The 11,059-nt window shown below is 39.2% G+C and overlaps 1 protein-coding gene across 4 annotated transcripts in view; it reads left to right on the forward strand.

Moving 5' to 3' along the window:
* Positions 1 to 11,059, forward strand: part of Cep290 (centrosomal protein 290) — an 88,124-nt gene that overhangs the window by 73,636 nt on the left and 3,429 nt on the right. For all 4 annotated transcript variants that reach the window (XM_006513526.3, XM_006513527.3, XM_006513528.3 and 1 more), the window contains 7 exons: positions 57 to 221; positions 926 to 1,048; positions 2,083 to 2,255; positions 5,828 to 5,969; positions 6,898 to 6,971; positions 7,632 to 7,726; positions 10,880 to 10,959. In XM_006513526.3, coding sequence (XP_006513589.1) covers positions 57 to 221; positions 926 to 1,048; positions 2,083 to 2,255; positions 5,828 to 5,969; positions 6,898 to 6,971; positions 7,632 to 7,726; positions 10,880 to 10,959 — 852 coding nt within the window. The remainder of the gene's footprint in view (positions 1 to 56; positions 222 to 925; positions 1,049 to 2,082; positions 2,256 to 5,827; positions 5,970 to 6,897; positions 6,972 to 7,631; positions 7,727 to 10,879; positions 10,960 to 11,059) is intronic.

Here is an 11,059-nt window from a genome sequence, read left to right on the forward strand (position 1 = left end):
TACTACTTTTAAAAAAAATTTTTTTTGTTTTTGTTTTTTTGTTTTTTGTTTTGTAGGCTGGTAGAAGTGGGAAGACAATCCCAGAACTAGAAAAAACCATTGGGTTAATGAAGAAAGTAGTTGAAAAAGTCCAAAGAGAAAATGAACAATTGAAAAAGGCATCAGGAATACTGACTAGTGAAAAAATGGCTACTATTGAGGAAGAAAATAGAAACTTAAAGGTAATTTTATGTGTTCATTTTATATGAATGCTTTCCTGTTTTAATTTGCATTGCTTTTTCAGGGAAGTGTTAAGTGTGCTCACAGTACATGGAATGTCCTCAATGGACGCACTGTTATTTTACACCGTGAACAGATTGATTGGCAAGCAATCTAATGGTCGCTGCAGAGTGGGTCTGTTCATCTCTGCTGTTTCTAAACCAGTTGTCCTTTTCTGTGATAGAGTAATTACATGTGTCTATTTCAGATTTGATTTGCTAAGTTGGGATGCTGTGGGGGTTCCTATATTTCCTTTTAATCTTAAAACTCATTCTAATGAATAGCCAAGGTTGAATAGGAACTTTGGTTATAAATAACAAGTTTGGGGGAGTCTTTAATTTTAGTCAAGTCAAATGAGGTTTCAAAAACTACCTAGCTTAAGTTTTATGAGTTTAAATAATAATCTTTATGTTTACATTTAAGAGAAGTAAACTAGATCTGCATCATTAGTCATTTTCCTTTGCTCCCCTGTCACCTCCCATGCCCCCACCTCACCTCCTTTCACATGGATCACCTCCTTTCCTTTATCAGTTACATATAAACATGCATAAAGACATAGCTACAACTTGCAAAGTCCATTAAAATCGTTGCTTGTGTATATGATTTTGTATAAACAATGATCTTTTCTTGATGTTTTCATTTTGATATGTTGCTTCATCACTACCAGGCTGAACTAGAAAAGCTTAAAGCTCACTTTGGACGTCAGTTGAGTATGCAGTTTGAATCTAAGAACAAAGGTACTGAGAAAATTGTTGCCGAAAATGAACGGCTTCGGAAAGAACTTAAGAAAGTAAGACGATTATGACGTATTACATTTATTTTTATTAACTGACATACCTTGTCAAAAATCAAAATTGATAGATCTTTGACACCAGTGTCTATTCACATACATATTAAGAGAACTCACATTGATTAAGAGATTCATTTATATGAAAATTTAGGACCGGGTGGTTTATGTTCTTAGCTCTACATACTGGGGATTGTTCAAAGTTGGATAATGTCTTTCTGTTCCTCAAATCCCTCCTATATGAAATTGGGAGTAGTAAATATACATATCTCTTAGCTGGTCATGGAATTGAGCACCTGGTATTCCAGCACTCAGTCTGGAAGAAGGAGAGACCAGCCTAGGCTACATAGAGAATCTATCTCAAAAAAGAAATCTATACACATATTATATGTCTCACAGAGATGTTGAGAAATTTAAATGAGTTAATATTTATGCATATGACTTAGATCAATGTCCAATTTATAGAGCAAAGAACATAACCATTTTGTTAGTAAGATTCATTTCTATTTAAATAATACAGTATATTCCTTACTCCTGACAAATAGGTATAATTTTTAACATGTATTACCTAATGAATGAATTGAAATTATAATCCTTAAAACTTTTAACAGTAACTCATTGTACTGTGAAGCCAGAGCTGTACTCTCTTGAATCATTTCTGGAAATAACCTGTGACATACATGGTGCTTGTATTACAGAGTCAAAACAAAGCATCCTTTAAGGTGTAGCAAGATTAACTGTGTCGCTTTTCTGAACATTTTTCATGAGAAGCAAATGACAACTTTAGAGTAGCCCTTAGATACTTTAGATAATAAGTACTTCTACATACATTTCTGTGCCTTCACTTAATTTATCTTTTGTGCTAGTTACTATGAATAGATTGCTGTTTTAGACAAAACAAATATTTTTGCAATTTTAAAACAGCACAGCTTGTTTTATGATTTCCAGCCTTTAGTGATAATTTTAAATACCTGACATCTATGAGAACAGTATTATGCTTTGTCCTAATTTACTAATTAATAAATGTTCACGGATAGGAAATAGAAGCCTCTGAGAAACTGCGGATAGCTAAGAACAACTTAGAGCTGGTGAACGACAAGATGGCAGCTCAACTCGAAGAAACTGGGAAGAGACTACAGTTTGCAGAAAGTAGAGCCCCACAGCTGGAAGGTGCTGACAGCAAGAGCTGGAAGTCAATTGTGGTCTCAAGGTAGGATCAGACAGTTTCAAATTTGGACAGGTTTATCAGTTCTAACTGTAGCATCAATCCTTCAAAGTTGACCATCTGCTGGATAACCTAGTTTTTTCCTGATGGACAGTTTGGTTGTTTATCAGTGTCTCTGCATTCTGCCCTATCATTACCAAGACTCTTTCCTAGCTAGTGTGGTTAGCTAGCTTTCTTGGAAGATTGCAGAACATCGCAAACCTGTGATTGCGCTGATTACCTAGTGATACATGTGCATCATGAAGTTGCTGCTGGCCTTGGGCTGAGGCTGATGCTGCCCAGCTTCTTCTAGATGCTGTTTCTGAAGCTCCAACGCCAGGTTCTTGATTGGAGTTATTTATTTCTGATGCAGATATGGCCTAAGCAACTGGATATTTTATACTGTATCTGGAATAAGCTGCATTGCCTTTTTTGTATACTGGGAAACTTTCTTTACAGAGAACCCAGTATATGAATACAGCAGCCATGTTAGTGTCTTATTCGCCTCTACTTTCCGATTCATTTTCTCCCATCCTTTGAATGTTTTCTATAAGTATATTGGATTTGTGTCTATGGCACTCACTGTTGTCTCTATGAAAGCTAACTTTACTTCACCGTATTTGCACATTTGTGTATTCCTCCCTGATGCCCTAGTAGGCCATATTTGCCCTATTTGGATTGACATGACAGGAATTAACATGACACCCATTATCATGCCAATGAAAATGTGAGCTGTAGCACTGAGACCCCTGGCTCCATTGTGGCTCTTGTGTTGCATTTGCCTCTCTCAGCCAAATTTAAGAAGAGACAGAGCTAAGCAAGCAGAATTGAGAACATTCAGAGAGATGGCTCTAATTCTGGAGAAGAATCCTTTTCCTCTCCTACCCGAGAGTGGATGAGTCAGAGTTCCAGACTTTCCCCTGTATCTCTCACTTTCTCGTCTACAGACAAGGCTTCTGTCAGAGTGCTTGTGTAGGTATGGAGGAACAAGTGGAACAGCGTGAAGGGGAGGAAAGGATCATCTTGGACCCTGTGGCTTTGAGCCAGCAGTTATCAGTTGTCAGTTGATTGTCTGGGGTCACTCTTCTTATGTTGTGACATGTGTTGAGTGGCTTTGAGATTTACTTTTTCCACAAATATTCATTCAACATCTGCTATTACCACACTGTGTGTGCTTCAGAGACTTTCTAGAAAGTCCAGTCTTACTTAGGATGCTTTAAGAACCAGCTTCCAGCTGGGCGTGGTGGTGCACGCCTTTAATCCCAGCACTTGGGAGGCAGAGGCAGGTGGATTTCTGAATTCGAGGCCAGCCTGGTCTACAAAGTGAGTTCCAGGACAGCCAGGGCTACACAGAGAAACCCTGTCTCTAAAAGCCAAAAAAACAAAAACAAAAAACCAGCTTCCATCTGTTAGAAAAACTTGCTTTTCACTGTGATATTACATAGATGATATCCCTTCGTGGGTCAAGATACCTTTAACTGTGGAGATGGTAGACCCTGCCCTTATTTTTCTATAGATTACTTACTGGCATAGAAAGACTATTCAGCTTTAAGTCAGTTGTGGATTGATGGCACTATTTAACCTTGATTGAAGATGAGTTTACATGTTAAATCACTTGGTTCTTCTTCTGCACAATGACAACATCTTCAGGAAACATAACTCCTGCTTGTTTTTATTTCAGTCTTGGGTGTATCCAAGGCTGACCTCAAACTCTGCCATGCCCTTCCAAGTGCCCCACCTATATTTACCTCTAAGCATGTTGTGCTTTATAAAAAAGAGAAAGAGCCAAGGATGTTTGATAGAGGTGCAGTAATGTGAGGTGGAAGGGATACCTCTGCGGGCCCATGCTGAGACATCCCTTCCCCTGAGGTAGCAGTCATTATGATGGATGCAGTATGGAACAGAGTTTATTTAGAGCATGGGAAGTGAAGTTGGGAAGGGAGGAGAGAGAGGGAGAGGCGGGGAGGGGGCAGGGGGAAGGGAAGAAGATAGGGGAGGGGAGAGGAGGGGGAAGGGAAGGGAAGAGGGAAGGGCAGGAAAGAGGGAAGGGAAGGGAAGGGGAGGGAAGGGAAGGGAAGAGGGAAAGGAAGGGAAGAGGGAAGGCAAGGGAAAAGGGAAAAGAGAGGCTAGCCAGGAACAAGTGGAGAGATATGGGGGAGGGAGAAAGGGGTTAAGGAGAGAAAGGACAGAGAGTAAGTTTGAAAGGAAGGAGGCAGAAAACCCCTTTTATAATAAGCCAGGCATACCTATCCATTGCCAGGTAACTGTAGAGTGGAGCCTAGAAGGAATGACAAGGAGGAGCAAGGTTAATGTATGGGCTAGCTAGGTGGAATAATGCAATAAAGAAGGTCTTTAGGTGGCTTTCTTAGTTATTATTCTGTTGCTGTGAGAAGACGACATGAACAAGGCAGTTCTTATAAAAGCATTTAAATGGGGCCTTGTTTATAGTGTCTAGGCTTCGTTCATTATCATCATGGCAGGGAGCATGATGGTACACAAGGTGCTAGAGCAATAGCTGGGGATCAGGATGCAGATCCTGATCTGTAGGCAGCATACGGACAAGGCTGGACCTAGCAAGGGCTTTCCATACCTAGAAGTCCACCCCCCAGTGGCACAACTTCTGCCAACCAGGCCATATCTCCTAATCCTTCTAATCCCTTCAAAGAGTTCTACTCTCTAGTGGCCAAGCACTCAAATACATGAGTCTATGGGAGGGGGTTGGAGGCAGGCATTCTCATTCAAACCACCAGAGTGGCTTTTGAACATAGAAATGGTTGAAGTAGCTTCTGATATTTCACATTAACCTTTGGGATATCTCTGCTCGTTAGTCCTTGTCAAGTAAGCACACTCTTCTAATCGGAGCGTAAGCTCTGTCCAAATTGTTTGAAAGTGTTTACGGAATCATACCTGCCCTTCCTTATGCTGTCACTGCCAGATACTCTTCTATAGCAATACCTTCCTTTTTTAATTGATTCGGAAGACAGTACATAAAATTTTCCTTCAGAAATGTTTGAATACAGTAAACATTATCTTCCTGTAAGTATATGCCTGTAAAACTGTTTGGCTCAAACTTTGAAGATTTCTCGTGATTGATGTTGTTAGGCCATTTGTCATATCAGTGTTGCTCCCTATAACCCATGGCATGCACTGCTCCTCTCAGGTGAGCTCTGAACAGCTTGTGATTTCTGCAGTGTCCCTTACAGCTGTTTCTGCCTAAATACCTGCTGCGGTAGGGAAGGGTGCTGGAAGTGGGAGAGATGTTTGTAAACTGATGGATTAGGTATTTTCTTATGCCTGAAATAAAATATCAACCTAAAAGCTTTACAGTTGCCAAATTCAGCCCTCACCCCTGATCTTAATCCCCATAGGATTACTTTAATATTCTGTTTTAATTTGTACATGTTAACTAGGCTGTGTATCCCTTAACAGCATCTTTTAATGCTAAATACATAGCCAGAGGTTTGACTAGAAGTACTATGTACATTGCCTTGCATATATTACTGTGATTTAAGTGGACTTTTAAATTAGTGAGAGGAATTGCTTATAATGCCCGTAATACTTTTTCTTCATCTTTTTAGAGTGTATGAGACCAAGATGAAAGAGCTTGAAAGTGACATTGCCAAAAAGAATCAAAGTATCACTGACCTTAAACAGCTTGTAAGAGAAGCAACAGAGAGAGAACAGAAAGCTAAGAAATACACTGAAGACCTTGAACAACAGGCATGTAATAGTCTTTAAATGATAAAACAATGTAATATAGCTCGACAATCCCTGAATTGCCTGAAGGTGAAAAAAAAAAAAAAAAAAAAAAAAAAACAAAAAACCCTCCTACAGTGATGGCTGGCTCCCCTAGGAGACTAATCCACTGAATCATACTTGCTCCCACTCACGTGTGTGTATGTGTAAGCCACAAGCTGGGTCATCACTGACTTCCTGCTCTCAGTCTACATCCTCATCATGAACCATGCCAGGTGTACTTTTAAAGTACTTCCAAGTCTGAGTACTGTTCACTGTGGAAGCCATTACCTCACAATGAATGACTGCAGCAATTTCCTAATTGGTCCCTGGAATACAGCTCTTTTCATAGCCTGTATCTATGGACAAGTATCTAACATTTTGCATCGTCTACCCATGTTAATGTTGGCTTTCCCAACATTAACCCTCTCAAACCTTTGAACAACTGAAACTCAGTCAAGCTTCAGAGCTTTATACCTGGTTGCTTTGTCTAGAACACTAGTCACCATTCCCAGAATCCATGTAGCTGACCTGTGAACTCCTCTTTCCTTAAATTGAGGCTCTCCAGAGACCCTATTTGAGCACCCTGTCCTTCCTAGATTATTTTTCTCCCTATCCTGATGTGTTGCATCCTATCACAGTATCACTACTGTCCTCCCTCAGTAAAAACACAGAGAGTCTGTAAGAGATTCCAGTTCTTCTCTATGCTGCATCCTCATTACTAGGACGTGCCTGGGCATGCAGTAGCCTGTTGCTCGAGAATTGATGGCTTGAGTGCATAGACTAGAGCACAGAACTGTGGTTATTTCATGCCTCCAAAAACCCAGATCTTATACCTTATTAAAGCTCATCTCTCTAAAACATCTTATTTCCATGATGAACTTTTAGCTTTAATTTTCTGTTCTGCTCAAAGATTGAGATCCTCAAAAATGTTCCTGAAGGTGCCGAGACAGAGCAAGAGCTTATACGGGAACTCCAGCTTCTTAGGTACATACATTATGTTCGACTACTTAAAATGCTTTACCATCATGTGTGTGTGTCTGTCTGTGTGTGTGTGTGTGTGTGTGTGTGTGTGTGAGAGAGAGAGAGAGAGAGAGAGAGCCACCTGACCATTTATTTATTTTTAGAAAATTGTTTGATATAGCCAGGCTTCTATTCTTAAAGACTAGGGTTTTTCCAACTTTATTATCATTTCATCCTGTTTCTGGGAACAGAAAGGGGGTGGGATCCCAATCCTAGTATTTACACTAGTCAGTACTGGTGTAAATTACAGTATCCTGTTGTAACCGAGTTCAAACTTCTCTAGTAGCATAGAGTTGAACCTTAGCAGTCCAGAAGCAAGTCATAATTCTATGCTTCTAGGAATTTCTGCAGTCTTTTATCGTAAGAAAACTACTCTTGAAAATAATATCAGGACTGATAGTAAAACTTAGATTTCGTGTTGTTTGGGAATTGGCAGCATTGAAACCCAGAGAGTAAATATTTACCTTGATGACCCTATGCCACCTCTTCGGGCTATGGTAACCAGCACACACCACCAGAACCCTGAGCTGAGTAACCTTTACCGCCACTCTATAGGAATTGCCTATGTCCTGTATAGAGCTGCCCCTATTGTTTCTTTTCTAACATGCTATCATTGTATTCTAGATTAGCCAATAATCAGATGGATAAAGAAAGGGCAGAATTAATCCATCAGATAGAAATTAACAAGGACCAAACCAGAGCTGACAGTAGCATACCTGGTAATGTATTTCATAAAATTTGTTGACTCCCCCAAATTTTTGACTTGCTTGTGTCTAGTGTCTCTGATCATTGTTTTCATTAGTGTCAAGTACCCCATAGGAGCATTCAGAGCTCTTCTAAATGTTCTGAATAGCCCCACATGCAGGCTATGAAAATATTCCCATTTATCAGACTCCTACGTGGCCTGTTTGTCTCCTTGTAATCCATCTAGGTGTTAAAACATAATCATAGTATGTTATCAAGCAATGAATGTTGTTGTTTGCCTCTAGTTTCGAAGTATACTTCCTTAAGTTCCTATTAACATTTTCTCTTAATATTAGTTTAGTAATTTAAAAAGTACTTGTATTATTTTGTTATAAAATAAAACTTTGCTTTTTATTTACTTCCATTCCTAGTCAGAAGTTAGCAGTCAATTCCCTGTATAACACATAATTACATACAAACATTTTTTTGTATGTGTGCTTACATACATAATATTGTTTTTAACTATTTGCAGGTCTGTATTTGCAAATGTTCATCACAGTATATTTATAATCCCTCAAGTCAACTCATGGTGTTTTTGCAAAAAGGCACAGTGACAAGTTTAACTAGTTTCCTATATTCCCATCCCAGGGATAACAAGTTAGCTCTTGGCATTCAGTTTTCATATAGAGGTGACCTATCTTGGAGTACTGGGTACCTGTATAACCAGTTAGAGATTGAATCCTAGCTCTGACACTTTTAATGGGACAACCTCAGTGGCTTAAGACCACTGAACATTTTCTTTTGAAACTAAAGAATATATAATGAGGATAAGTTGTTTGTAAAATCTAAGATGACAATTTGAGAATATATATTTATGAATATATTTTCATTTGTCCTACGATACATCTACTTGCTAATTGTTTTCTACCAAGTTTATAGGATATCATTTTTAAAAAGGGAATAGACCTTATATGTATATTGAATTTTGTGTATTTTTCTGGATGCACACTATAATTCCAGCTGCCCTTAACTTACTACAGAGACCTCTTAAGATCTGTACATTAGTCATGTCTTTAATAGTTCCATAGTATGCTAGTGAATGGGTACCAGTGAGCAGTTTACCTCAGGATATATGCTTAGCACAGTTCTAACGCTTCTGGCATAACTACACTGTACCTCCTAACCTAACCATGCCATCCATTATCTGATAGTTGATGAAGTGTCATGTTTTACCCAACAGAATTATACCAATTTTATATTCTGAACCATTTTAAACTATTCATAGAGCTCCTGAAGAGTCCTGATGCTACATTGTATTAATGTGTGATATGATTTGTTCCAGGCACAAGGGATTTGCAACATTTTTACTTTATTCTTAGAATATCATAGGATCAGTATTGTTGTCTTTATTTTATATTTAATAAATGATTAATAACTGTCTTAGTTAGGGTTTCTATTCCTGCACAAACATCATGACCAAGAAGCAAGTTGGAGAGGAAAGGGTTTATTCAGCTTACACTTCCACACTGCTGTTCATCACCAAAGGAAGTCAGGACTGGAACTCAAGCAGGTCAGGAAGCAGGAGCTGATGCAGAGGTCATGGAGGGATGTTACTTACTGACTTGCTTCCCCAGGCTTGCTCAGCTTGCTTTCTTATAGAACCCAAGACTATCAGCCCAGGGGTGGCACCACCCACCATGGACCCTATACTCATGATCACTAATTGAGAAAATGCCTTACAGCTGGATCTCATGGAGGCATTTCCTCACCTGAAGCTCCTTTCTCTATGATAACTACAGCTGTGTCAAGTTGACCCAAAACCAGCCAGTGCAATAACCTGTCCTCAAGCTCAGGACCAATGGAAAGTGGCATGGGAAGGGCAAGCATTAACTCTGAGCCAACCACGGTCTTAAGCCCTGTGCTCCTGTGCTTTCTGATACCTGAAACCAGTGTTCATCCACTGGGAGGGAACTCGTGTGAGCGCTAGCTTGGTGTGCTCTGAACGCAGTACCAGAGACTTCTTGATGCATTAGGAGGTTCTCCAGCTTGTCCAATCCCAAGCCTTTGTATTGTATCTGTTGTGAGTGAAGGAAGGCGAGCAGATTACCGCATTTCAGAGAATACCTGTGTCAAAATCAATCCGTTTGGATGTTCCCAAATCAACATTTAAAGATGAGGACCATTCAGAACTTTCAGAATATGTTGTACCTATTTTCTTCATGCAATTTTTCACCAACAGTGTGTATAAGATCTCAATGACTAGGATCAAACTAAGAAATATATACATACTAATCATGTTTACTAGGGCACTCAGGTAAATAGAATCAGCCACTGTGTCCATCAACAGATGCACTGAGATAAAATGTGGTACATATATATAGGAGAGTTTTATTAAGTCATAAAAATATCTGTAGGAAAATGTGACTACAGATCACCTTAACTCTCAGGAAGACAAATAGTTTATCTTTTCTTCATCTGTAGAATTGAGATTTACATGACATATGACATAGAAATAGAAGGGGAACATTATTTTTTTTTTTGCCTCTAAAAGGAAAATGCATTGTTGTTTATTTGGAACCCTGCTTGTTTGTCCAGTCTCTGAGTGATAGAGGACACCCCAGAGCACTCCAGTACACTTCCCGTCCTTACCATGAAAACTCGCTTTCCTTAGTTCATCAAACTCGAACATTAAAACAAAACTCTTTACCTTTCAAAGACTGCATGGAGTGGCAGGACACTGTCTATTAACCTGTGTGCTGATTCCTCCTCCACAACTTCATCTGTGCCACACGTAGTCTTAGATGTTTGGCGTAAAGTGTAAAAAAAAACCTTACACACAGTAGCCAAAGCTATGTGGTGTGAAGGCATAAGTGGCCAGCTTAGCATTTTAATTCGTTGCCTGTATACATAGTACCTAACAAATTTACTGGTTGCAAGGTTTTTCTCTCAAAAATAAGAATTCCTCTCATATAAAAAAAGAATAGCCCACATTTCTGATAGCTGGCAGCTACCTTACTTGCTGAGTCATGGCCATGCAGTTTGCATGCGAAGTCTTCCCACCATACAGTGCCAGATGATGCAGACCTTCGCTTTCATGTTTCCTGTTTATTCTGAAACAAATCCTCTATCTTTAACTCACTCACAGTAAAGAAAAACATAAGTCATAATTTTCCTGACTATTTTGGCAGATTCTGATCAACTAAAGGAAAAGATAAATGACCTGGAGACACAACTCAGAAAGTTGGAGCTAGAAAAGCAACATTCGAAGGTAATTCGTATTGGTGTCTAACTTTAGTATGCTCAGTGTTTTGTGAAAACAGCTTTGGGAAATAATTTTTATGATCACCATCTTTAAGTGTATAACCCAA

This window comes from Mus musculus, chromosome 10 (assembly GCF_000001635.26).
Source record: "Mus musculus strain C57BL/6J chromosome 10, GRCm38.p6 C57BL/6J".
NCBI lineage: Eukaryota > Metazoa > Chordata > Mammalia > Rodentia > Muridae > Mus > Mus musculus.